The 27,335-nt window shown below is 41.3% G+C and overlaps 2 protein-coding genes across 2 annotated transcripts; both read left to right on the forward strand.

Annotated features, from left to right (window-relative positions):
• The first annotated feature begins 13 nt into the window (after positions 1–13).
• On the forward strand, positions 14–8,552 carry LOC114868008 (von Willebrand factor A domain-containing protein 5A-like). Its single transcript, XM_029171259.3, has 18 exons — positions 14–32; positions 3,312–3,418; positions 3,750–3,797; positions 4,029–4,076; positions 4,206–4,408; positions 4,493–4,715; positions 4,924–5,090; positions 5,162–5,276; positions 5,373–5,548; positions 5,621–5,709; positions 5,833–5,977; positions 6,487–6,566; positions 6,643–6,757; positions 6,838–6,996; positions 7,069–7,169; positions 7,452–7,669; positions 7,838–8,240; positions 8,412–8,552. The coding sequence occupies exons 2-17, from the start codon at positions 3,325–3,327 to the stop codon at positions 7,888–7,890; spliced, it is 2,034 nt and encodes a 677-aa protein (XP_029027092.1). The 5' UTR covers positions 14–32; positions 3,312–3,324; the 3' UTR covers positions 7,891–8,240; positions 8,412–8,552.
• A 7,144-nt stretch (positions 8,553–15,696) lies between these two features.
• Positions 15,697–26,765, forward strand: LOC114867630 (von Willebrand factor A domain-containing protein 5A-like). Its single transcript, XM_029170470.3, has 25 exons — positions 15,697–15,781; positions 16,983–17,035; positions 17,180–17,382; positions 17,467–17,689; positions 19,091–19,257; positions 19,329–19,443; positions 19,525–19,661; positions 19,741–19,829; positions 19,986–20,130; positions 20,330–20,409; positions 20,494–20,608; positions 21,084–21,242; positions 21,324–21,427; positions 21,513–21,730; positions 22,870–22,893; positions 23,634–23,669; positions 23,792–23,827; positions 24,091–24,129; positions 24,416–24,460; positions 24,751–24,786; positions 25,071–25,115; positions 25,900–25,935; positions 26,078–26,226; positions 26,352–26,475; positions 26,551–26,765. Exons 2-25 carry the CDS (start codon positions 16,996–16,998, stop codon positions 26,628–26,630), a joined length of 2,445 nt encoding a protein of 814 aa, XP_029026303.1. The 5' UTR covers positions 15,697–15,781; positions 16,983–16,995; the 3' UTR covers positions 26,631–26,765.
• Positions 26,766–27,335: the final 570 nt, after the last annotated feature.

Below are 27,335 nucleotides of genomic sequence, written 5' to 3' on the forward strand. Positions count from 1 at the left end.
AGCACGAGAGAGAAGCAGGTTCACCGTTAGACGTAAGTTTTTTCCAGTCTGTATTGATTGAATATTAACGATCACGTTGTGTTCCGACGTCATTTCCATTTTCATCTACAATTTCCCGTCAGATAAACAGTGAAAACGTAACGAAACAGGTCACAAGTGGATGTCGGAGCCTTTACGATCAAAAATCTTCTAGCTAATCTACAGCTTTAACAATATTGATTTTCAGCCCAACAGTCCAATGATTTCGTAAGAGTCTCAGAGACGCGGTTCATTAACATCTGGTTTGGTTTTTGTTGCTATATTATTATTTGGGTTATTCGTGATTATGACAGAGTTTGGTTTAATTTAATTTAAATTCCTTCCAAGTATTTTGACGGTGAGGTTACTTTAGGAACACTAGTGTGGGATTATGGGACAGTCATGGATGCAGGAGAGATGGCACGGACACTGAGAGCACAATTCTGCACAAGGTTCAGGAGGTGCACACTGTGTTAACTGTTTTATTTCTGATAATGTTTTATATCTGCTAGAAAGGTTTGACACTTTGTTTTATCTTTGTTTAGTTTTCACAGTGTCTGAAAAAGGAGAGGGACAGAAGAACATATAAACATCAGTATGATGCGTTGCCAGACACCTCTGGGAGTCTTCCAAAGTTCCTCATACCTTAGCACATAGACATCTAGGGCTTGTGTGGGGGTCTCTTAAAGGGGTATGGAGGAGGAGCCCACCGGCCCTTGTAAACACAACCCCCTCCAAGTTTTAACTGCTTAATAGACATCTAGGGGGCACTCTGTGAGACAGCTAACCCTAAGAAATCTCCCCCACTTTCAGTGCACTCTAGTGTCAAACACTTACATTCAAGCTAGGTTGCATTGCCCTGGGTGGTGGTCTCGTGTAGCAGGCCGATGGGGTGGGTCCCTCTCTGGGTGCGGGGGCTTCCCCTGGTGGGCTCCCTACGGTTTGCGGGTGCTCAGGCTCCAATCTCTGGGGCTGAACCGCCCACTGGAGGGAGTGTTTGCTTTAGATTCTCTTGCGGTGGACAGGCGTTGACCCAACAGTGGTCTGGTGTCATGGACAGTAGGTCCACGGCACCTGTACTCCTGAAACTGAAGGCATGTGGGCGCGCTGTCTGCTAGGTTTCTTCTTAACACTTGCTGGACTGGGGCTAGCGGCCCGGCTTCTCTCGCCGCCCTGGCTTTCATAAGTGTCACGATTCATGCACCAGTGACTTTCTCACCCTTTTTGGTGAAAAACATAGTGGGACCCACGACACCAGGACTGATACACAGTCATCTTAATCTTAGCTGTACAGTAGGTACAGTACTGCTGTCATTTACTATTATAACTAATAGTAATGTTTGATTATAATGGTTGTGATGTAATATTTTAAGTATATTTTGATTACAGTATGTGTAAATACATAAGCATAGGTGTATTTACTGTATGCATTAGAATACATCTAATACAACATGCTGCTTGTTAAACTGCTGGACAGGACACAAAATAAGTAATTTCAAGAACCAGTGCAGCTATAGACATAAGTTAAAGCGTTGTCTGAAAGCAGTGTTACAGTTTTTCTCGATTGCTAAAACACTATAACCAGGCTTTTAAACTAAAATGTCCATGTTTTTTAAAGAAGCAAATCAATATTTCTGAAATATAAACACTATTCCCTGCCTACATTTCTCAGCTCTTACACCATGTGCTCATTTAGAAAGCACTAGTATTCAAAATTCTTAACTCAAATCTCCACAACTTGAGCTCGATTAGCAAACAACTACTAGTTTGAAAGCACTACACGTCAAAATTCAACACGTGATTCTTTATGAGACAGATAAAAGAGCCAAATCAGTTCTTTGAGTTTTGGAACAATGGATCAGCTGAGAAATTAAATAAGTTGAGGAGGAGAAGAATAAGGGAAGACAAGGAGACAACCAGTCTGGGATGTAATTGGAGCCACTGTAGTTGACCATGTCCTTGTCCATGGTGACTATGAGAGAGGCTGGACAACGAGTGCAGCCAAATATGAGTGGCCTCGCCGTCGCCACCATCATCAGAAGGTGGTTTGGGTGTTGCGTCAAAACACTAACACAAACACTTGTGAATCATAGTGTTTACGTTTCTTTTAATTACAGTATAACAATACATTATAACATCTGAACAGTCACTGTACCATAACTTAACAAATGTACACTAAACTTAAAACTGACTGTCAGATTTATTTTAATATGTCAAGTATCTACTAAGTGTGCAGCTTTTGTCACTGCAGTGTATCTTTCTGGGCTTCTGGAAGAACATTTCCAGAGCATCTTGGTACGGAAAGTCAGAAACTTCTGCCGCATTTATTGAGATCCGCATGCAGATGGTTCCCTTGCAGCCTATTGCAAATGTCTGTTTTGAACTGTACATGCGATTAGTTAGGTTTAAAAGTGATAACTTATAGTAACAATCGTTAAACCTTTAAACCTTATACTACCTTATATTGTACAATATGACACTTTAAACTCTTCTGTTAAATATGTGTAATGGTCATGAGTTACGTTATTTTTATTTGCATTTTATGACTGGTTGCTTTTGATCACATGATTGTTACTGTTTGATTAGTAGATGCACCTGCTTAACTGTGCGTAGGGGTGTGGTGTCACTGAGAGCGCAGAGGCGGGAGCCTCTACTATTGTCGACCCCTTGCGCTACTGCCTATGTTGACTTGGAGTGTAACATCTGCCTTTTCATTAAATATTTCAGTACCAACCTCAAGAGTCTGCTTGGGAGTTAGCGTGGCACGTGTACAATTAGTACGGACCCATGGCTCTGATGCTCAAGTGGAAAAGTAGTTGGGAGGTTTTTGCTACTTTACAATATGTAAAAACACGCGAACAAGAAATCCAGTGTAAAAGAAGCATCAGACAAATGTGGAAAAGATGGCCAAGATTTTCATTAACACTGGAGATTTAGAAAGGAAAGTGTATTTTTTTCAATTTTAGCAAAATTACCAAAAATGAGAAAAGTAAAGTACAAACAAAATGGAAATTTTTTGTAGTAAGTTTACAAATGTGTTGTCTACGTCCTACATTTCAAAAGCTCAGCTTTCAGGAGTTGTTGTTTTTGCAAAGATGAAAACAAAAAGGACAAAGTGGAAATTTTCAGAAATGAAGCATTTGGGTTTTAGCAGAGGAGGTCAGCCTGTGTTTATTTACTGTAACTATTTTGGCTGGGAAATTTCACCATATAAACATTATACATTGTACAAACATTGTAAAATGTTAAAGGTCCTGACAGTAATTCAGGACTGTCTGCACTTGTGTAAACAGAGGAAGTCAGAGAATGAAGCGGCTCCGGTCCTGGTTTAAGTGCATATTACCATCTGAGAGAATGTCTGTAACATCTTCAGTCTTTGTGAATTCCCCGTCTCCAGAAAGTAAGTTTAAATTATTGTGTACATGCAATATAGGTCTCACATTAAAGAACTATGTAGTTAAAATGTATGTTTCAGGGTTTATTAACAGCTAAAAGTGGAATTTCACACTGTTAAAATCAGGTTTTGTTTTTTTTAGGTTTTTAGGTATAACTCAAACTAATGGTTACATTTTCTGTACTTAACAGACAGAATATCAAGACAGTATTGTTCGAATTTGACAATTGTGTCTTACAATATAACATGGTTTTGGTCATAGTAACATAAAAAAACAAATATATGTTCCCTAAAAGGAAGGCGATGAGAAAGTTATAAAGGGTTTTTATTTTTACAGGTCGAACGATGACTTGCTGTGGTCTGATAACTACTGAATGGGAACAAGGTTCAAAATCTGTTTGTATTCCTTTCAAATATAATGGCTATGTGCCAATAAGTTTGTTTTGGCTGCTAAGTTTAACTAAGCACAAGTGCTATCACGTGGTATGAACCTTACAGTATTACATGGTTTTGGTCATAGTAACATGAAAAAGACATATTTAGACCTTCTGAAAAAAATTGGTTACCTAAGAAGATGGGGATGAAAAAGTGCTCAAGGGTCCTTGTTTTTTCACAGGTTCCACTATGACTCACTGTGGTCTGATAACTACTGAACGGGAACCAGGTGCAGGATCTGTTTGTTTTCTTTTAAAAAAAATGCTATGTGCAAATATCTTAATTTGGCTGCTAAACTTAACTTACACAAAGGCTATCACATGGAATTATGATTGTTATATATTTGTTTCTGTGCCAGTTCCTCTGAAGAGCATCGAGGTGGAGCTGCAGGTGAGGGACCATGTGGCCACAGTGGTCTCTACTCTGAGCTACGACAACAAGGAGGACAAACCAATAGAGGCTGTGTTCGTCTTCCCTCTGCCTGGAGACGCTGCCGTCTGTCATTTCAGTGCTACCGTTGGTCAGACACAGATTGTAGCTGAGGTGAAGGAGAAGCAGCAGGTGAGCTGGACAGTAAAGGTTGGATTCCTGACAAGCCTCTAATTAACGGTGGTGGATGTCACTGATGCGTCGTCTGTTCTCCAGGCTCGTGAGGAGTATGATGACGCCCTGAGCTCCGGTCAGCAGGCCTTCCTGTTGGAGGAGTGTGACCAGAGTCCAGACATCTTTTCTCTGAGTGTGGGGAGTCTCCCTCCAGGAGAGAGCGCCTCCATCAGGCTGGAGTATGTCACTGAGCTGGCTGTGCAGGCTGATGACGGCCTGAGGTTTTGTCTGCCTGCTGTGCTCAACCCTCGTTACCAACCTCGGGGTGAGAAAACGGCCTCATCTTAGTTCAAAGCTGTCTTTGAAAATCCTTTCAGTGTGACACACCTACTGTACCTGATATCCAGCCAGTAGCTCAAGTAGCCAGACAGGACTGGTTGACCTTTATAAAGTGTGTCGAGGCTCTTTTCTTCTCTGCATTGATAGTTTTATTATTATACTAGCATTTCAAACACGTCTGACCTGGTTTACAGGAAGTGAGGGTCCCAGTGTTGAGGTGACATCAGTTCCAGCGTCTCAGGTTCCCTACACTCTGTCTTTCTCTGCTCGACTGTCGTCTCCTCGTCCGATCTCTAAAGTAGAGTCCAGCTCCTCCCTGGATCCTCTCCAGTTCCTCAACGCAGAGCAAACCCAGGCCACAGTAGGTCGACTGCTCATAGCTCCAGTGTGTGGTAAAACTCTATTCATGCTCATGAGTGTGTTAATCTGTAGGTGAAGTTGGCTGCAGGACACAAGTTTGACAGAGATGTGGAGCTGCTGGTTTATTACAAAGATGCCCACCAGCCCTCTGCTGTGGTAGAAGCAGGACAGGCCTCTGCAGAGCCTGGTCAGTGCAGCAATACAAAGGAATCTGACCTAAACGTTTGTAGGTTTTATCATTAAAAAGATTCCAGATCCCATATTAGCATGTCTCATGTTTCAGGCTCTCTGATGGGGGATCCAGTAGTGATGGTGAGCCTGTACCCCGACTTCCCTCAGACTGTGATGTCTTCAGTCGCTTCGTGTGGAGAGTTTGTGTTTGTGCTGGATCGATCTGGGAGCATGGATTGTGCCGTCAATAACACCAACCCGGAGCAGACTCGTATTGCAAATGCCAGAGTACGCAAGTGTTCACAGCTACACACACTGTGGTAGTAGCCTGTCCTAACTATTCTACCCTCAACCCTCCAGGACACGCTGCTGCTGCTGCTGAAGAGTTTACCAATGGGCTGCTATTTCAACATCTACGGCTTTGGCTCCACCTTTGAACACATCTTCCCGTGAGTCACTTACACGATGTAGCATTTGCTTTGATATCACAGTGCACAGGTCGGACCCGTAGGTAGTCTTGGGTGGTTGGTTAACGCTCCTGACTCTTCCAACCTGTGTATTTCTGGCTGCAGTGAGAGTGTGGAGTACAGTGAGAAGACCATGGAGGAGGCTCTGAAGAAAGTTGAAGGGATGCAGGCTGATCTGGGTGGAACCGAGATCCTTCAGCCTCTCAAACACATTTACAACCAGCCCTGTGTTCCCAACCAGCCCAGACAGGTAGTGGCTGCTGGCACACATACAAACACAAACCTGGTTGAACAAACACCTAGTGCCAGTAAACAGGTCCTCACTGATATTAGAGTGATCAAATCTAGACTGTTGTATGTTCTTAGTGCCACTTGTACCTGAGATGGTTTAGTTACCATGGACTTGTGTCATGGCCGTAAGGATTGAATATTCACTACAGCTCCAGTTCTCGTCATCACTGTATGCAGGTGGACAGCAGACAGTCCAGTGGTTACTGGTTGAGTAAAGATGCGTGGACACACGCAAAACCTTGTCTGCCATAGTTCTCTGGAAAAGGGTGTGTTGCTGCAGTGCAGTTGGAGGTTTGACATTATCGACATACCATAAACCAACTGGTTCACTGAAATCCTCCTAGATTATGTTCACTGTAAAGCAAAGCCTTTTAAATAAAGGGGTGTGTCTGTAGCAGTTGACCATCATCAGTCAACGTTACCATGAAAACTTTGTGCTCAGTGTATTGTGTGTGATCTGTCCTCCAGCTGTTCGTCTTCACCGACGGGGAGGTGTGGAACAACAAGGAAATTCTACATCTGGTGAAGGAGAATGCAAGTTCTCACAGGTGGAACCGAAAAAAATATAACACATGGCTTCACATTCTGAGTGTCTTTGCTTAAAACCAAACCTCTTTCCTACAGATGTTTCTCCTTTGGGATCGGGGAAGGGGCCAGCTCTGCTCTCATCAACGGACTGGCCAAGGAAGGAGGAGGTCACGCCCAGTTCATCACTGGGGCCGACAGGATGCAAACCAAGGTAAGACACACCTGCCGCATGAATGAAAAATGTAATCCATTTACATATTGTGTACAGCTCCACACGTTTTTGCCCACCAGGTGTTGCAGTCGCTGCGATTTGCTCTGCAACCAGCTGTGGTGGACATCTCAGTCACATGGGATCTGCCAAAAGGCGTGTCTGCCACTGTCCTCTCCCCACCAATCACAGCCATTTTCCATGGTCAGAGGTCACTGGTTTATGCCCAGCTCACTGGACAGGTAGGTCCAGAACCAGTTTGTGATGTGAGGCTAATGTCGTGATAGAATTCAAACACTGTATTGTCCTCTCAGAGCTCAGAAGCAGCAGAGGGGTGTGTGACGGTGAAGTACAGCCTGGCAGGTCATCCCTCGCAGAGCCGAGTCAAGTTCAGCCTTAAAGCAGTGGACACTGGGTAAAACCATCTGAACAATGAATGAATCATTCTGCTGAAGTGGGTGTGTTTGTGCTGATGCCTTGGTTGCTTCAGGCCTGTCAGACAGGAGCTCACGGCCAGGACCTAAAGGCCTCTGGAGGCGTTGTAGCCACGGTTCTCCGTGGAGGAATCACAGATCAGAATCAACTGTATCTGCCTATCTAAGTTTTTAGTGCTACTTTGCAAAGTTACAATTGTTTTATACTGTAACTAAAATAAATCCCTGTAGGTTCAGACACAACAACGCCTTCTCCTCTGTAGATTAACCGTCCACAGGTTGGGCGCTCGCTCCCTGATTCGCTCTTTGGAGATGCAGGAGGAAGAAAATGGAGAAAAGCCCGAGGAAGTGAAAAAGAGAGTGGTGGAGCTCAGCGTCCAGTCCGGAGTGAGCAGCGCCTACACGGCCTTCGTCGCTGCCAACAAAGGCAACAATGAGACAATTCAAGGACCTCTTGTGCGCAGAAATGTTGAAACCCCCGGTGAGTGAATTTCATTCCCACCTTAATGTAATGAATCTGGACTCTGTATTTATTTACTTCTCTAATATAATTGCAACAGTAATTAACTGTCACTGTTTTTGAGGATTTGAATGTTATTTGAAATTTATAGCTTTGAACTTTGTTTAATATCTTACTATTTTATCTTAGGGATGATGACGATGGCTTGTTCAATGGCAATGCCTATGATGATATGTAAGTAATGCTGGTCTGTTTCTACATCCACTCAACGTCATGATGTCATATTAGCTTTGACCATTGCAGATCTCTTTTTGTGAAATCTTCTTCTCATGTTGGCAGGTAATTACACCTCGAGTGGGGTCGCTTCTATCAGCGGGACACCACTAATGGGTCACAGCTACAGTTTCAATGGTCGCCAGTCCATCACCCACTAATATACACAGACAAACACTCACAGTTATACCTACGGACAATTTAGACTCTCCAGTCAACCTAATCACATGTTTTTCTAACCATGTCTTTCTTTTTTTGGAAACAGCTATGATTGGTGACAGCGCACCACTTATCAGCAATTATTGTGCTGTAGAGACAGGTGTGTGAACCATTTTAATGTTTTAGGAGTTACACTGGGTCCCTCTATAGTTTGATTTATTGTAAGCGTTAACATGTTCTTGACATGTACAGTAAAATTCAAAAAACCAGGCCAACACACTAAGGCTCAGCATCTTTTAATTTGCTATATGAATTCTATCCTCTTCTTTAGAATGTTATGAAGCTGCTGAACCTCCCCAGCCCAAGCAGCCTTGCAAAGACCCTTTTCTGCAGCTGGTCTCCCTCCAGAAGGCGTCTGGCTGCTGGCTGCTGGATTCAGCTCTGGCTGCTGCGCTGGGAAAGACCAGCGAGGAGGTGGAGAAGCCAAAGCCTGCACCGGTGGGTCAAGGGAAATAATAACAGGGCTGTGTGTGTATGTTGTGATGTTTTAGCTAGTAAGCAATACATACATTTCTAAAATCCAGCCTTTTTTGCCAACTTTGTACCTGTTCCTCTGCCTTTAACCTTTCTTGTGTTTGGACTGGTGAATTAGGTCAGCCAGGACGTGTGGGCCACCGTTCTGGCTCTGATCTGGCTTCACGGCTTTAAGATGGATATTAAGGAAGAGTGGGAGCTGCTGGTCATGAAATCTGTGTCCTGGCTCCGTGCTCAAAATGGTATTAACCATATTATTAAGTGTTGATTCATGATTAACAGTATGTGCTGTTTGGATGAAGGCTTGTCTTGTTTTTTTTACAGCACCATGTGTAAAGGAGTGTTTGGAAGCTGCAAACATGCTGCTGGGCTGCAGCGTGCAGGAAGCTTTACTGGGGCTCTGAAGGAGAATTCACTGGTGCACATGCTCAGATTTACTCCATCCATAAACATGCTACTTTTTGCCTTCTTGCTACCTCTGTCATAGTTTGTGCCTTAATAAACAGTATATGTGCTGTGGTTCACTGGTTGAGGATTAGTCATTTTACAAAATGATTTGCGTCTTTGATGTTGCTCTGTTTAAACTGATGTTTTTGAGAGGGGAAAATAATAAAAAGTGAAAGTGTGAAAAAATTATTTGAATTTATTTATGCATATGTACTGTATATGTTCATACCATAGCTAAGTATTGTCTGTATTTCTACGTTAGTAGAATAATTACAAAATTTCCTTTCATCTTGCGTTTATGCTCAACAGAAGCACTACACAGATTTTCCACTCCGATCTCTAAAGTAGAGTCCAGCTCCTCCCTGGATCCTCTCCAGTTCCTCAATGCAGAGCAAACCCAGGCCACAGTAGGTCGACTGCTCATAGCTCCAGTGTGTGGTAAAACTCTATTTATGCTCATGAGTGTGTTAATCTGTAGGTGAAGTTGGCTGCAGGACACAAGTTTGACAGAGATGTGGAGCTGCTGATTTATTACAAAGATGCCCACCAGCCCTCTGCTGTGGTAGAAGCAGGACAGGCCTCTGCAGAGCCTGTGTCACTCTGCAGAGTGTGTCATGGTGGACTCTCTGTTTGCATCCGACTTCATGTATGATGGTTGGTTTTGTTTGATTTGGATTGTGAACAGCCCTGCTACTCCTAATTTGGCTACGTTTGTAGAGAGGTGTAGAGCCTGACTCTGTAGTTTGTGAAAGCCTTGTTCCTCCTGGTTATATTTTACCTACTCAGTGCAGTGACCTATTGTGTCCTGATTTTGTAGTTACTTCTGTTTAGCATTATTCTTCTGTTTAGTTTGTTTGGTCCTGCTTCGCAGTGCTCCTCAGTTTAGTTGGCAAACCTTTTCCCTACTCTGTAGTGACCCTCTGTTTTGTGTAGTAATAATAAATATCGTTTTGTATTCTGCCATCCCTGCCTGCGACTCAGAGACCTCAGAGAACGAGGCAGAACAGAGATATTCCAGTACCTGGTGAGTGTTTTTCTATGACTAACATTGACACAATGAGGACTGTGCAGACTATTTAAGGTAGGGGTCTCAAACTCAAATGACCCAAAGGTTGCTGGAAGTATAGTCTGAGTGAGCCTGGGCTGCATAAAGTATTCCACTAAAAAGCTTTCAAGTGATGATCCAAACCAATTGTCTCAGTCTTCCTTTTACACAGCTGAGCCACATTTGGCTTCAGGGAGCAAGAAATTCAGACCCTCAGTATGGCTTGAAGATGCTTATTAGTAAGTGAGGACCTGTACTTTGACCTGTCAAAGTTTATGGTCGTCTCTCTCAACCCCCTGCTATTCTGCATAAACCCCTCAGCTTGTTTACAGCAGCGCGGCTTGTGATTTTCATGCTGAGGCTCGTCCCTGACGCACCGCAGGTTTCTCCCCATATCAGAAAATTGCAAATTCAGCTACTCTTTGCACTCAAGCAAATGTTGAGAATTTTGAAATTATAGAGAAAATACATTTATAACACAACAAACACGACCTGAAGCTTTCAAGAGCATGTTATGATAGCTCATTAGTGACATCAAGAACCAATGTCTTGGCAAAAAGGTGTGTGAGAAAAACTAACATTTAATTTTGATGTTAAGTAGGGGGCCGCAACATATTGTATTAAACCAGAGGTATTGAGACCTCTGGTTTAAGGGGTCTGCACAGCCTGTGTTTTTCTTGTTTGGCATTACTGAAAGTTAATATATTTACCTTATTTTAAGGTTCACGTGCTTTCGTCGGCCAGAGTAAGTAAAAAGTTTACCTTTCATGTTTGTTTGTATATAATTCAGTACAATCAGGTGCTATGATCTGATCAAAGGTCTTAGTGCATGAGATGAACAACAACATAGCGTCTACTTTACGTTTTAATGTACATTTTGCCAACAAAGAATGAAACCATGGAGGAAAAAGAAACACCTGAGCAACACTAGTACCTGTCACTGCTCCCATTGTTACGAACTCGCCCCGTCGGTTCCGAACCGGCGGGGTTTGACAGGGAACCTACTAAACTCCTCCCGTCGGTTCTGAACCGGTGGGGCTTTGACGGAACCCTGGGACAGGAGAGGAGATGCGGTGGAGAGAGACGGTGACAGCACCCGCTCCAAGCGGGGAGACCTACGGCTCTCACGGAGCCGGGAGGAGAACGCGCTCACACTGAGCGGAGGCTTCAGGCACCACAGCCGACGTGCTTCCAGCACACAGCTCCTCTGTGTAATCCCTCACACAGACACCTGGCCGCAACCGGCAGACCAGGTCGCAGGGAACACAGGAGAGGGAAGACCCCAAATGCACGACCCAACACAGAAGGTACAATTAACATTAACGATTTATTTAAATACAACAAAAACTCACTGCACCGCAGGACTCAGTTCAACACAAAGGAAGAACTAAAAATCACTGCAATGCAGGAAAACGATTAACAACCTATCTAAACTAAAACGCTCCGTACACTACGGGCAGAACCTACAGGACAACTAAGAACTAAGTACAGCACTGTCTAATAGTGATGGGTCCGGCAAACACCGATGCGTCGGCGCCTGCGTCGAGCTCTTAGAGCGAAACACTGTGTCGGTGCGCGTATCGCGTCGGGAAAGCACGTGACCGATACAGTTCCTGTATCAGTCCCTGTCTGACGCGCCAGACTGTGTTTATAAGGAAGCGCATGTGTCGGGATGCATCTGCCGAATGGAATCCCTGAGCGTTTGCCGTTCATCGTCAAATTCATTTATAATTCATCTCATATTGGAAAATAAGGTGTCTTTTTATTTAATTTAATAATAAAGTGAAAATGTATTAATAAAATAATTAATTTATTTTAAAAGGTTTTTACTTGATCTTTCTGAATTCAGATTAAATTCCAAAGTGACTCTTTACTAATCATATTATTTTATGCAGGTTAAATTTCGTATTTATTCGACAGAACTTTCCTATTTAAACCAAACCACCTCAGTGTGTTGACCCCAGCAACACTTCTAGACCCCAGATTTAAATCACACTGGTTCCGCAGTTCCTCCAAGTGCAATGAGGCCGTCAGTAGACTGCAGTCAGAACAGCAGCTGTCTGTACCCACTTCAGGCATGTTATTTAGCATTATTTGTTTCTTGTTGTTTGGAAATGGTCTACTAAAATGGCAGTGTGTTGTTTCTAGATAACCTTTGGCAAGATCTCCTCATTGCAGTGGGCAGAGAGACCAAATTTGTTTAAAAACAAAAACAAAAAAAGGCATCTTCATTCACAACATGTTCACTTAGATTTTTACGTTATGATACATGTCCACTTTATTGACTGTATCTAAAAATATAAATTTTAAATGTAAATGAAGATATGAAATAATACTATATAACATACAATGGCTTAAATTATATTATTGTATATATTAAGTCATCAAATCAGTGTTAGATGAGTCCGTCAACTGGGTTGCCTGTAGGGAGTTTAAATGTCCAGCAGGTGTCAGTATTCAGTGACACAGTATCAATACAGTATCAATACAGTTTTGCAATGTGTCGAAACGTTTCATGACGCCTCATCTACCCATCACTACTGTCTAACAGGCATAAACAAAACACGCTCCGTAACACGGGCAAAACCTAAACATGAAACATAAGACACTCACAAACTTACGTGGTGAGACAGGACATAAGCAAAACCAAAACTCCTTTGCATCACAACTCTCCTCAACGTAACAATGGGGTAGCATCCAGCTACACCGAGCGTACACACCAGCAATGTGTGAAACAAAAGACATCCCTTATATACAAACCAAAACAGGTGGGTCAACTAATTACACAGGAAATTAACTTCAACCACAGACCCACATCAAAACCCCAGGAGCGCCTCTAGCGGTGCGGAGGCAGAATGTCACACCCATACAGTAGATGTAATGTACAGCCTGGTGCTGCTACAGTAATGATGCAAACACTACAGGCCTCACTGAGCATGCTCAGTGTTAGAATCCATGACAACAGTTAGTGATGATGGATGAGATTAAAAGGCTGCTAAATAAGTCACTTCTCAGAAGTGAACAAATAGCAGAACAAGTCTCTAATGATTCTTTGTTCAAAGTGCACTTTTACCATTTAACTGCTTCATTATGTTAATACAATTTGTTTTTCTAACTATATTTTATCATCTGTTTTAAATTGTAGTAAGGTTCTGTGATCCGCCTTCAAGGAGGGACGAATTTTACCAAGGTACAGTGATGTACTCTACCCAGTGGTGAGAAGTTGAGCTGGATTAGAATGCGTTTGTACTTCACTTCACTGCATTAAATAATGCTGAATCTAGACTGTTATATACTTTTATGTGTAGTTATCATGCTTTATTCAACTTATAGCAGCAGAGCAAGTTTGTTCTTATTCAAGTTCATTCTTTGGCAGCGTTAACAGTCTCTACTGATTGTTGTTGTAAAATGTGCACTTTTATATTTTCATTGCTTTTATATGTTAAGTAATAAAAATTAGCTTTTCTAACAACATTTTATTTGTATTTAAGTGTACGATTCTTTGGTCATGGACATGGAGGGAGCAGGTACTGTAATCTACCCAGTGGTGAGAAGTTGAGCTCCATTAGAACATGTTTATGTGTTTGGGTCTTCATTACATTATGTAACGCTGAATCTAAACTGTTACTTGTGTGAATAGTTATCATGCTTTAATCCACTTATAGCAGCAGCAGCAGAACAAGTTTATTCTTTGGCAGAGTCAACAGTCTCTAATGAGCTGTTGTTAAATGTGCACTCTTATATTTTAATTGTATTTATATGTTACGTAATAATTATTAGTTTTTCTAACTAAATTTTATTTGTCTTTAAGTATTATGCTATGACCCTGACATGGGCAGAAGGAACCTATTTGAAGCAGGTACTGTACAAGAGTCACCAGTCTCTGCATGAGTCTTTGTTAAATGTGCACGTTTATATTTTAACTGCTTCGATGAGTTAAGAACTAATAAGTTGTTTATCTAACTACATTTTATTGGTCCTTAAAAGTGCCAAGGCTCTATGCCTTCAATACTGGCAACCTCCTGTCCACCCAGTGCTACGACGTTGAGCTGCATTAAAACATGTTTATGTGTTTGTGTCTTTATTACAATTATTAAACGTGAATCTAAACTGTTAACATGCTTTCATCTACTTACAGCAGAACAAGTGTATTCTTTGGCAGAGTCAACAGTCTCTATTGATTTTTTGTTAAATGTGTACTTTTATATTTTAATTGCTTCAATATGTTAAATAATTATTATTGTTTTACACTTATTTTATTTGTCTTACATTTCAACAGCTTTGCCTTCAAGGGAAAAGGGGAGCTCAAATGAAGGTAGTGTACTTACAGTAAAGCACAGAATGATGGAGTTGGAGATGATCTCTATACTAGATGCACACATCAGATTCAAAGTGGACGCTCTAAACACATACTGTAGTGTACTAGTACACAGCTTATTGACCATGTGCTTGTTCCCCTCAGATGACTGGTCGCCTCAGAACTCACCCACAGGCCCTTTTCTGCAGCTGGTCTCCCTCCAGAAGGCGTCTGGCTGCTGGCTGCTGGATTCAGCTCTGGCTGCTGCACTGGGAAAAACCAGCGAGGAGGTGGAGAAGCCAAAGCCTGCACAGGTATAATGTTATATGAGGGCAGGACTCATGGTTGGTTAAAAGCCATGATTCAACAGTTCATAATCCTGCTGTATACTTCATGTTTGTTGTTTCTGGTTCTATCACTGTTTAATGCGGTGAATTAGGTCAACCAGGATGTGTGGGCCACCGTTCTGGCTCTGATCTGGCTTCATGGTTTCAAAGCGGACGCTAAGGAAGAGTGGGAGCTGCTGGCTATGAAGGCTGTGTCATGGCTCCGTGCTCAGAACGGTAATGACCACGACCATGAGCTCCGAACAGTGTGTGCTCCCTTTATTGTTGTAATGACTTTGTTCTTTGTTCCAGCACCGTGTATGAAGGAGTGTGTGGAAGCTGGAAATACAGTGTTGGGCTGCAAGGTGGGGACAGATGCTCTTGGCTTCTGAGGGTTTCTATAAAGAGGCTTCTCTTCAAGAAGAAGGTATTTCCTCCATTGTACAACATCTACCTTAACTTTACACTGTACCGTCAACCTCTTGAATGAAATTATTAAGATTAGTTTCAATGTCCTAAAGTTGCGCAAAATACATTTGAAGTTGCTGGTATAAAAATGACAACTTGCCTATTACACTGTATTGTCTTAACACCTTATCGCACTGTTTCTATTGTGTGACCTGTGTGCACTAGATTAAAATGCTGCTATTTAATAAAGCTTGACACTGTCGAAATACTAAGTTTGTCTACAGTTTTGTTTTCACATTACAAAATCAGAGTATTTCAACATGGGACTTGAAGAAGCTGAGGATCAAGCGTTGTAATTTCTAAAAAGTCAGAAATATCAGGTCTAACTACAGTGGGGCATCAAATGAAACAATGAATTCAGTATAAGGTTGTAAAGACTGAATTTTATATACGGTACTACAGTACAAGACACACACTAAACATAATGTATAGGAAGAAGTCTGGCGCCGCCCACGCCGCAGACTTCCAGGAATCACGCGCACCCTGTGGGCTAGTGTGGATGACGTAGCTCAGCTTTGTAAACACATTCCCAGTTTCTTTGGAATTGAGAACAGCACGAGCGAGAAGCAGTGTCATCGAGAAGCGTAAGTTTTTCTTAATTTCGTATTGTTTTGAAGAATATTAACGATGCAGTCACGTTGTGTTCCTTTGATATTTCTATTTTCATCTCTATTTTCCTGTCAGAGTAAAAAAGGTGTTATTTTAATGGTCTAAAACCAAACAGGTGCCTTATTTAATAACTTTTAGGGTTCGTGTACGTTTGCTTGATTTCCCAACCAGATTAAAATGTTTTCCTCAAAACGAGGAAACGGCAAACGGCTTTAAATCCATTTATTTGTCTGGTTTTGAAAAGACAAATTTTCAGCTAGTTTTTGCTTTGATTAAATGCCGTTTGTCACTTTTATAAAGAGAGACGAGAAACGGTCCGTGCACGTTCTAACAGTAACAAACGAGAAAACAGTCGTTTTCTCACTTTCTTAGGCCGCGCATCTGACGTCTAACGTGCGTACAGTACTGTCAGAGCAAACCTTACAGCGTGTGTGTGTGTGGGTGTGGGGGGGTCTCTCGTTACAATACGATGTTACTGGACTTACTGGAAGCTGTGGTCCTGACTACTTTGCCATCACAGCCGACCCAAACAACCACCTTGCTCATACTCATAGTTTATGTGTATGTGTTCATTACACAATAGATTTATGTTTATATATGCACAGCTGTCCCCAAATGATTAAGCTGGTAGACACAGAAGAAAGAAATAAGAAACACGGCCTCCTTGTGTGTAACCTGCAAGCAACAAGACTCCTGCAACAGGCTGCACACATGAGGCCTCTATGATGCCTAAATGAAATTAAGAAAAGAAAAAGGTAAATACTGTACTAATCTGTGCTAATAATAATCTGTGGTAAATACTGTACTAATCTGTGTGTGTGTACACACACACACACACACACACACACACACACAACGTCGTTGTACTGTGTTGTTGGGTAACCGGTGCTCAAGCGCAAATTAAATCTAGACGATATCGACTGAAATCAAGCCGTCTCCTGGGTAATTTGTCCATAAGATAAAATACAAAACACACCCGTTTTCTCCTTTCTCTTGATATGAGCAAATAACGGAATTTAATCAAAGCAGCGTGTTAAAAACAAATAAACGGTTGAAAACAGTGTTTTCAAAACGACTCGGTTTCTCATTTTCTAGTGGGGAAATGAAACTCTTAGAACGTACACGGACCTAATACATCAGCTGTACATTAACTCTGTCGTTATTCATCTGTACCAGAGAAACGAAGAAGATGAACCGCTGTGGTCTGTTAACTACTGAGAAGGAACCAGGTTGGAAAACAGAAAACATCACGTTTATTAACTCATTGTCATTTGTTACTCATGGACATTCTTATTTATCAGTTTTTCCCACTGAGTACAGAAACGTTCCCAGACAGTTTTTAATCGTGTTTTGTTTCCTTTGGTTTGTGCCAGTTCCTCTGAAGAGCATCGAGGTGGAGCTGCAGGTGAGGGACCATGTGGCCACAGTGGTCTCTACTCTGAGCTACGACAACAAGGAGGACAAACCAATAGAGGCTGTGTTCGTCTTCCCTCTGCCTGGAGACGCTGCCGTCTGTCATTTCAGTGCTACCGTTGGTCAGACACAGATTGTAGCTGAGGTGAAGGAGAAGCAGCAGGTGAGCTGGACAGTAAAGGTTGGATTCCTGACAAGCCTCTAATTAACGGTGGTGGATGTCACTGATGCGTCGTCTGTTCTCCAGGCTCGTGAGGAGTATGATGACGCCCTGAGCTCCGGTCAGCAGGCCTTCCTGTTGGAGGAGAGTGACCAGAGTCCAGACATCTTTTCTCTGAGTGTGGGGAGTCTCCCTCCAGGAGAGAGCGCCTCCATCAGGCTGGAGTATGTCACTGAGCTGGCTGTGCAGGCTGATGACGGCCTGAGGTTTTGTCTGCCTGCTGTGCTCAACCCTCGTTACCAACCTCAGGGTGAGAAAACAGCCTCACCTCAGATGTGATATGAGGTGTAAAAATAAGTGTAGGTATAAAAAAACAGAAACTCATTTCAAGGCAGGACTTGTGCGTGTGGCAAAGGTCCGCGGTTTGATGCTAGCATTTAGCTTAGTGTTTGTTGTTTTTCAACTCATTACTAACCATCTAGCATGCTTTTGCGCATATCATTACATTTGTTAGAATCTTAGCTTTGATTTGTATCGTGAGCCACAAATGCGTCGTGTATGAAATAATATAAAAAAATATAGTCAAGTTAGAAATAATGATTTGTATTTAAAATAATAACTGTTACTTCAAAGTTTGCTCTCGACAAAGAATCCTCCATTTGCAGCAATTACAGCATTGCAAACATTTGGCATTCTAGCTGTTAATTTGTGGAGGTAATCTGATGCAATGAGCAGACACATTATACCATTACAACACTGGAGTGATAGTCCCCTCGGCCTAATGTGTCCATGAAAAAATCCCAGCAAGTTTTCACCTGTACTCTGTGCTACTGTCTTCCCCTTGTACAGTACAGCTATTGTGTGTCTGTTTGCTTTATCGCATTTTGCTTAACTTGCATCAGGAATGTAAAGGTGGCCTGGTGCATCTGGGGTTCCCATCAGTAGTGGTGGGTGATACTGCAAGCTGTGGAGTCGATCCAATACCAAGTAAATACTGGAGCAGTATCACCGATATCAATACTGATACTCAATACTTTTTGATGATTAATGCATTATCAAATATATTTACATTTTCATGCCTTTACGGTCTTTTGTGTTCTGTTTTAAATTGTATAATTAATTTGGGGGGGTGATGGTGTGTGTCTGCTTCGCTCTAACATACAGGCGCAGGCACGCCGCTTAATTACACGCAGGCTCCTAGGAACGCAGACAGGCAAGATAGTCAGGTCGCCTCTTTAAAAAAACTGCAGCAGTGCCGAGTAAAAATTCAACAAAAGTATCAATATTTTTCTCGGGATATCGATTGATATTGATAGTAGCGTTAATATCGATATTAGGGTTGATTGCCCACCCCTACCCACCAGGCGTGGCCTTGGGCAAGTCACATCACACTAGCTCCCCGAGTGCCCCATTTGTGGCTGCTCACTGCTACTCCTTTTATGAGTATTGGCCAAATGCAGAGAAAATGATTTCCCCTAGGGGGATCCATGAAGTATGTCTATGTCTATATGTCTATGTATAAGACCCCCCAGATATAGGCTTAGAGCTGATAAAGATAAACATCCTTTCAGTGTGATACACTCTCTGGACCAAAAGTTTTATTTCTGATACTGTGAGATGTGTGTTGAAGTGTGTTGAGGCTCTTTTGTTCGCTGCATTGATAGTTTTATTATTATACTAGCATTTCAAATACGTCTGACCTGGTTTACAGGAAGTGAGGGTCCCAGTGTTGAGGTGACATCAGTTCCAGCGTCTCAGGTTCCCTACACTCTGTCTTTCTCTGTTCGACTGTCGTCTCCTCGTCCGATCTCTAAAGTAGAGTCCAGCTCCTCCCTGGAGCCTCTCCAGTTCCTCAACGCAGAGCAAACCCAGGCCACAGTAGGTCGACTGCTCATAGCTCCAATGATTGGTAAAACTCTATTTATGCTCATGAGTGTGTTAATCTGTAGGTGAAGTTGGCTGCAGGACACAGGTTTGACAGAGATGTGGAGCTGCTGGTTTATTACAAAGATGCCCACCAGCCCTCTGCTGTGGTAGAAGCAGGACAGGCCTCTGCAGAGCCTGGTCAGTGCTAAGGTTTAATGTCGTAGCTTTGCTAACCACACTCCTAAATCATAGTTTCCTAATGATTTCTCTGTGTTTCAGGCTCTCTGATGGGTGATCAGGTGGTGATGGTGAGCCTGTACCCTGAGTTTCCTCAGGCTGTCACTTCTAAAGGAGAGTTTGTAATTTTACTGGATCGATCTGGGAGTATGCAAAATGCCCGCATCAGCAGCGCCAGGGTAACAATAGCTACTTTCTAACATATTTTGTGTTTCTCTCACACAGCCGTCATTAATTTGTTTTCTATTTATCTACAAGGACACGCTGCTGCTCCTGCTGAAGAGTTTACCAATGGGCTGCTATTTCAACATCTACGGCTTTGGCTCCACCTTTGAACACATGTTCCCGTAAGTAAACAGTGAAACACATGTGATGCTTTAACCATTTCAAGTTTCAATACAGACAATAATTTTAAAATAGAAACATTTGCTACGTCTTCCAAGTCTAAATCTCTAAACTCAGAACCAGCACAGACTCATTGTTGAATGTGTTTCTGATGGCAGTAAGAGTGTGGAGTACAGCCAGCAAACCATGGACGAGGCTCTGAAGATGGTCAAAGAGGTGCAGGCTAATCTTGGAGGAACTGAGATTCTCTCACCCCTCCAACATATCTACAACCAGCCCTGCATTACTAACCAGCCTCGACAAGTAATACACTCAATCACCAAAAACACCAGAGTCAACATTACTCTGCTACTGTATGGATTTCAGCCTCACAATATGCAGAAATAAAATGTTCCTTTCTCATTTAGTAGAGTCATTCTACAAAGTAGAAACTGAAATCATCAGATGACAACAATGTTGACACGTTACAACATGTGTTCGTATTATTTATATTCCTCTCTAGCTTTTTGTTTTTACCGATGGAGAAGTGGGAAACACCATGGAAGTTATTGATCTGGTGAAGAAGAATTCAGGTTCCCACAGGTGAAATCACAGAAATCAATCCCTCAGGTCTCATAGTAAATGTTTATGTGCAGTGAGTCTTTGTTAAAAACCAGTGTCCTGCAGGTGTTTCTCCTTTGGGATCGGGGAAGGGGCCAGCTCTGCTCTCATCAACGGACTGGCCAAGGAAGGAGGAGGTCACGCTCAGTTCATCACTGGGACCGACAAGATACAACTCAAAGTAAGAAAGACACTTAAGTAAGGGGACGTGAAGTGAACTATCTATAAATAAAATCTATGTTGCATTTGTTTGTATGGAGTTACATCACATAAAAAAACAATCCCTGACAAATTCACAAACCAAAGACAAACCTAACAGCTACATGTTGAGCAAACACTTGGTAACAGTGAAGAGAATGAACTTCAGCAGATCAGGAGGTCATCTGCCTCGACTGGTTGGTCTGAGCTTTAAAAGGAGAGAGCAAAGATAAACAACAAGCTGTAGAGAAAACTGGACAGGTTGGTAAGTTTTAAAACGGTAAACCCAGACGTCAGCAGAAAATAACAGAGAGGAAAAGGCAAAACTTAGAGAGTAAAGGAAGGTAAGTGGTGTAAGGCCAAGTTGGCATCTGATGAAAAGAGAGAAGCTCTGAAGTTTTGTCTTTAGCAGCAGAATTAAGAAAAGGTTCAAGTTCTTCAAATGTTTATTTCTCCAGGTGATGCAGTCGCTGCGATTTGCTCTGCAGACAGTTGTGGAAAACATCTCAGTCACATGGGATCTTCCCAAAGAAGCATCCGTCACTGTCCTCTCTCCACCAATCACAGCAATATTTCAGGGTCAAAGGTCACTGATTTATGCTCAGATCACTGGACAGGTAGGACCAGTATTTACACATACTGTACGTCTGTCTGTTCATCAGGTTTGTGAGTAACGTATCTGGTTTGTGTTCTCTCAGACTTCAGAAGTTGCAGAGGGCTCTGTGAAGGTGAAGTACAGTCTGGCTGATCAGGACTTTGAGAACCAGCTCCACTTCAGTCTCAAACCAGCAGAGGACACTGGGTTAGACAGGTTTTAATCAGTGTCCATGAAGGTTTGCTTATGTTAGGTTAATATGAATCTCCACCTCTGTCACTCCTGTCTGCAGATTAACAGTCCACAGGTTGGCTGCTCGGACTCTGATCCGCTCCCTGGAGTTGGAGGACAGAGAGAGCAGAGGACGAGATGGAGCGATAAGGAAGAAGATGGTGGAGCTCAGTGTCCAATCAAGAGTGAGCAGCTCCGTCACTGCCTTTGTTGTCGTGAACAAAAGTGATGGCAAAAATATTCAAGGACCTCTGGTGCGCAGAGATATTCCAGTACCTGGTTAGTGGTTTCCTATGACTAACATTGACACAATGAGGACTGTGCAGACTGTTTAAGGTAGGGGTCTCAAACTCAAAGTGCCCAAAGGTTGCTGGAAGTATAGTCTGAGTGAGCCTGGGCTGCATAAAGTATTCCACTGAAAAAGCTTTCAAGTGATGATCCAAACCAATTGTCTCAGTCTTCCTTTTACACAGCTGAGCCACATTTGGCTTCAGGGAGGAAGAAATTCAGACTAATAAGCTTGAAGATGCTTATTAGTAAGTGAGGACCTGTACTTTGACCTGTCAAAGTTTACGGTCGTCTCTCTCAACTCCCTGGTATTCTGCATAAACTCCTCAGCTTGTTTACAGTAGCTGAGTAACAGTGATGTGTTGCGAGGTTTATGAAGAATGAGGCAGTGATCCGGTGAGACATTTTTAATTTTGAACCTGTGAACTTTGAACTTTAAATTCTACTTTATTCAGTTTTAAATGTTTGCGCTTCATGAGAATAACAAGAAAAACAAGCAAATAATTCACTTAAGGTCGAAATTTACTTTTGTTAGTTTGTTTGTGGTTATTTGTGTTAACAGATGGCGGCAGCGCCCCTTGCAGGATAAGGCAAAGTACTGGCCTCCCCAGTTTTCTCTGCTGTTTTTGCATCATCAAAAACAGTGATTACGTCACATACACATCAATAAGCACTGTATAACATACAGTATGTGTCTCTATGCTACAAATATTATATTGGTGACAAGCTGTGAAACAAGAATGAGTGTGACGGCTTGTGAGTTTCATGCTGAGGCTCGTCCCTGACGCACCGCAGGTTTCTCTCCATATCAGAAAATTGCAAATTCAGCTATTTTTTGCACTCAAGAAAATGTTGAGAATTTTGAAATTATAGAGAAAATACATTTATAACACAACAAACACGACCTGAAGCTTTCAAGAGCATGAGTTATGATAGCTCATTAGTGACATCAAGAACCAATGTCTTGGCAAAAAGCTGTGTGAGTAAAATTAACATTTAATTTTGATGTTAAGTAGGGGGCGACAACATACGGTATTGAGACCTCTGGTTTAAGGGGTCTGCACAGCCTCGGGAATGTGTTTTTCTTGTTTGGCATTACTGAAAAGTTAATATATTTACCTTATTTTAAGGTACACGTGCTTTCGGCGGTCGGAGTAAGTAAAAAGTTTACCTTTCATGTTTGTTTGTATATAATTCAGTACAATCAGGTGCTATGATCTGATCAAAGGTCTTAGTGCATGAGATGAACAACAACATAGCGTCTACTTTACATTTTAATGTACATTTTGCCAACAAAGAATGAAATCTGTCACTGCTCCCATACAGTAGATGTAATGTACAGCCTGGTGCTGCTACAATGATGATGCAGACATTACAGGCCACACTGAGCATGCTCAGTGTTAGAATCCATGACAACTGTTAGTGATGACTGATGAGATTAAAAGGCTGCTAAATAAGTCACTACTCAGGAGTGAACAAATAACAGAACAAGTCTCTAATGATTCTTTGTTCAATGTGCACGTTTATATTTTAGCTGCTTTGATGAGTTAAGAAATAATAAATTGTTTATCTAGTTACATTTTATTGGTCCTTAAGAGTGCCAAGGTTCTATGCCTTCAAGACTGGCAACCTCCTGTCCACCCAGTGCTACGACGTTGAGCTGCATTAAAACATGTTTATGTGTTTGTGTCTTTACTACATTTATTAAACGTGAATCTAAACTGTTAACATGCTTTCATCTACTTACAGCAGCAGAACAAGTGTATTCTTTGGCAGAGTCAACAGTCTCTAATGATTTTTTGTTAAATGTGTACTTTTATATTTTAATTGCTTCAATATGTTATATAATTATTATTGCTTTACACTTAATTTTATTTGTCTTACATTTCAACAGCTTTGCCTTCAAGGGAAAGGGCGCGCTCAGATGAAGGTAGTGTACTTACAGTAAAGCACAGAATGATGGAGTTGGAGATGATCTCTTTTATTTGATTCAATATATTAAATAATTATTATTGTTTAACACTTAATTTTATTTCTCTTACATTTTAACAGCTTTGCCTTCAAGACAAAGGAGGCGCGTAAATGAAGGTAGTGTACTTACAGTAAAGCATAGAATGATGGAGTTGGAGATGATCTCTATACTGTATGCACACATCAGATTCAAAGTGGACGCTCTAAACACAAAGTGTACTAGTACACAGCTTATTCACCATGTGCTTGTTCCCCTCAGATGACTGTTCGCTTCAGCACTCTCTCTGTTTTGTTAAATGTGCACTTTTATATTTTCATTGTTTTGATATGTCATAAGTAAAAATAATTAGTTTTCTAACTAAATTTTATTTGTCTTTAAGTATGCTATAGGATGGCCCCAAGGCCCCCACCTGAAGCAGGTATGCTACTTCACCCAGTGGTGAGAAGTCGAGCTCCATTAGAACATGTTGATGTGTTTCTGTCTTCATTACATTAAATAACGCTGAATCTAAACTGTTACTTGTGTGAGTAGTTATCATGCTTTAATCAACTTATAGCAGCAGAACAAGTTTATTCTTTGGCAGAGTCAACAGTCTCTAATGATTCTTTGCTAAATGTGCACTTTTATATTTTCATTAATGTAAAATGCTAGGTACTAACAATTTGTTTTTCTAACTAAATTTTATCATCTGTTTTTTTTTTTAGAAAGGTTTCGTGATTCACATTCAAGAAGCGCCCCATTTCACCAAGGTACTGTACTCTACCCAGTGGTGAGAAGTTAAGCTGGATTAGAACACGTTTGACTTCACTGCATTAAATAATGCTGAATCTAAACTGTTATATACTTTTAAGTGTAGTTATCATGCTTTATTCAACTTATAGCAGCAGAGCAAGTTTATTCTTATTCAAGTTCATTCTTTGGCAGCGTTAACAGTCTCTACTGATTGTTGGTGTAAAATGTGCACTTTTATATTTTCATTGCTTTTATATGTTAAGTAATAAAAATTTGCTTTTCTAACAACATTTTATTTGTCTTTAAGTGTACGATTCTTTGGTCATGGACATGGAGGGAGCAGGTACTGTAATCTACCCAGTGGTGAGAAGTTGAGCTCCATTAGAACATGTTTATGTGTTTGTGTCTTCATTACATTATGTAACGCTGAATCTAAACTGTTACTTGTGTAAGTAGTTATCATGCTTTAATCAACTTATAGCAGCAGAACAAGTGTAATCGTTGGCAGAGTCAACAGTCTCCAATGATTCTTTGCTAAAATTGCACTTTTACCATTTAACTGCTTCATTATGTTAATACTAATAATTTGTTTTCTAACTAAAATTTATCATCTGTTTTAAATTTTAGAAATGTGTTGTCGTAGGCCTTCAAGCAGGGCCCCATTTCACCAAGGTACTGTACTCTACCCAGTGGTGAGAAGTTGAGCTGGATTAGAACCCGTTTGTTTTTGACTTTATTGCATTAAATAATGCTGAACTGTTATATATAATTATATACTTATATATACTTGTGTAGTATGTGTATCATGCTTTAAACAACCTATAGCAGCAGCAGAACAAGTGTATTCTTTGGCAGAGTCAACAGTCTCTAATGAGTTGTTGTTAAATGTGCACTTTTATATTTTAATTGTGTTATGTTAGTTAAGTAAGTAATAATAATTAGTTTTTCTAACTAAGTTTTATTTGTCTTAAAGTCTTTAAGTATTTGTCTTTAAGTATTATGTCATGAGCCTGAGATGGGCAGGAAGAACCTATTTGAAGCAGATACTGTCACTAGTCTCTGCATGAGTCTTTGTTAAATGTGCACGTTTATATTTTAACTGCTTCGATGAGTTAAGAACTAATAGGTTGTTTATCTAGTTACATTTTATTTGTCCTTAAGAGTGCCAAAGTTCTATGCCTTCAATACTGGCAACCTCCTGTCCACCCAGGGCTACGACGTTGAGCTGCATTAAAACATGTTTATGTGTTTGTGTCTTTACTACATTTATTAAACGTGAATCTAAACTGTTAACATGCTTTCATCTACTTACAGCAGCAGAAGTTTAATATTTGGCAGAGTCAACAGTCTCTATTGATTTTTTGTTAAATGTGTACTTTTATATTTTAATTGCGTCAATATGTTAAATAATTATTATTGTTTTACACTTAATTTTATTTGTCTTACATTTCAACAGCTTTGTCTTCAAGGGGAAGGGAGCGCTCATATAAAGGTAGTGTACTTACAGTAAAGCACAGAATGATGAAGTTGGAGATGATCTCTATACTATATGCATACATCAAATTTAAAGTGGACGCTCTAAACACAAAGTGTACTAGTACACAGCTTATTGACCATGTGCTTGTTCCCCTCAGATGACTGGTCGCCTCAGAACTCACCCACAGGCCCTTTGCTGCAGCTGGTCTCCCTCCAGAAGGCGTCTGGCTGCTGGCTGCTGGATTCAGCTCTGGCTGCTGCACTGGGAAAAACCAGCGAGGAGGTGGAGAAGCCAAAGCCTGCACAGGTATAATGTTATATGAGGGCAGGACTCAAGGTTGGTTAAAAGCCATGATTCAACAGTTCATACTCCTGCTGTATACTTCATATTTGTTGTTTCTGGTTTTATCACTGTTTGATGCGCTGAATTAGGTCAACCAGGACGTGTGGGCCACCGTTCTGGCTCTGATCTGGCTTCATGGTTTCAAGGCGGACGCTAAGGAAGAGTGGGAGCTGCTGGCTATGAAGGCTGTGTCATGGCTCCGTGCTCAGAACGGTAATGACCACAACCATGAGCTCTGAACAGTGTGTGCTCACTTTGTGGTTGTAATGACTTTGTTCTTTGTTCCAGCACCGTGTATGAAAGAGTGTGTGGAAGCTGGAAATACAGTGTTGGGCTGCAAGGTGGCGACAAATGCTCTTGGCTTCTGAGGGTTTCTATAAAGAGGATTCTCTTCAAGAAGAAGCAGTTTGCCTCCATTGTACAACATCTACTTTAACTTTAGTTCATACAGTCAACTTATCGATTGAAATGAATTATGTTTGAGTTCATCAAATGTGAATGAGGAAACTAATTTCAGATACTGTACATGTATCTACAATTAAAATTTCACATTCATTTACAGTAAAGAGTGAGTTCTTTATATTTTAGTTACACTACTCTTTAGCATATTCAAATAACTAATTCATTATCTTTTGGGTTTACCCTTGTACTACTGTACATCAAACACTAGACATAGGAAGGAAAAAATGTCCAACACAAGAAATCTTCCATAGATTCAGGCTCAGTGTGGAAGGTCCTTTGCCTTGATGATTGAGTGTGTGACCAGATGAGAGATAATAGATACGCAGCATGTCATCACTGCAGATGTCTTCATGTGTACAGTATGTTCCTCTTTAGCACATGAGCCAGTCAATACTGTAATTGCTTGACAACAAAAATGAGGATTAATAAAATGTTACCCTATTGTTAAATAAATGCATGAATAAATGGTTGTTGCTCTGCAGTGTCATAAAACACACAGAGAGAATACTGTATGTTTTGGGACATTGCAGTGTAACAACCTGTGTGTCACTTTCAAACAGATCCAAATGTAAAGATAATGTCCGATTTACAACCACTGTAACGTTTGTAAA

Source organism: Betta splendens, chromosome 13 (assembly GCF_900634795.4).
Source record: "Betta splendens chromosome 13, fBetSpl5.4, whole genome shotgun sequence".
NCBI classification, from domain to species: Eukaryota; Metazoa; Chordata; class Actinopteri; order Anabantiformes; family Osphronemidae; genus Betta; species Betta splendens.

Excerpts from the sequence above, each read along its gene's own strand:
- LOC114868008 (XM_029171259.3), top strand. The coding sequence starts at position 3,325 with ATGAAGCGGCTCCGGTCCTGGTTTAAGTGCATATTACCATCTGAGAGA. Across the intron at positions 4,077-4,205 it reads AACTACTGAACGGGAACCAG|TTCCTCTGAAGAGCATCGAG; the intron begins GTGCAGGATCTG and ends TTTCTGTGCCAG. Across the intron at positions 5,549-5,620 it reads CTCGTATTGCAAATGCCAGA|GACACGCTGCTGCTGCTGCT; the intron begins GTACGCAAGTGT and ends TCAACCCTCCAG.
- LOC114867630 (XM_029170470.3), top strand. The coding sequence starts at position 16,996 with ATGAACCGCTGTGGTCTGTTAACTACTGAGAAGGAACCAG. Across the intron at positions 17,383-17,466 it reads AGGTGAAGGAGAAGCAGCAG|GCTCGTGAGGAGTATGATGA; the intron begins GTGAGCTGGACA and ends TCTGTTCTCCAG. Across the intron at positions 24,461-24,750 it reads AAGCGCCCCATTTCACCAAG|TGTACGATTCTTTGGTCATG; the intron begins GTACTGTACTCT and ends TTTGTCTTTAAG.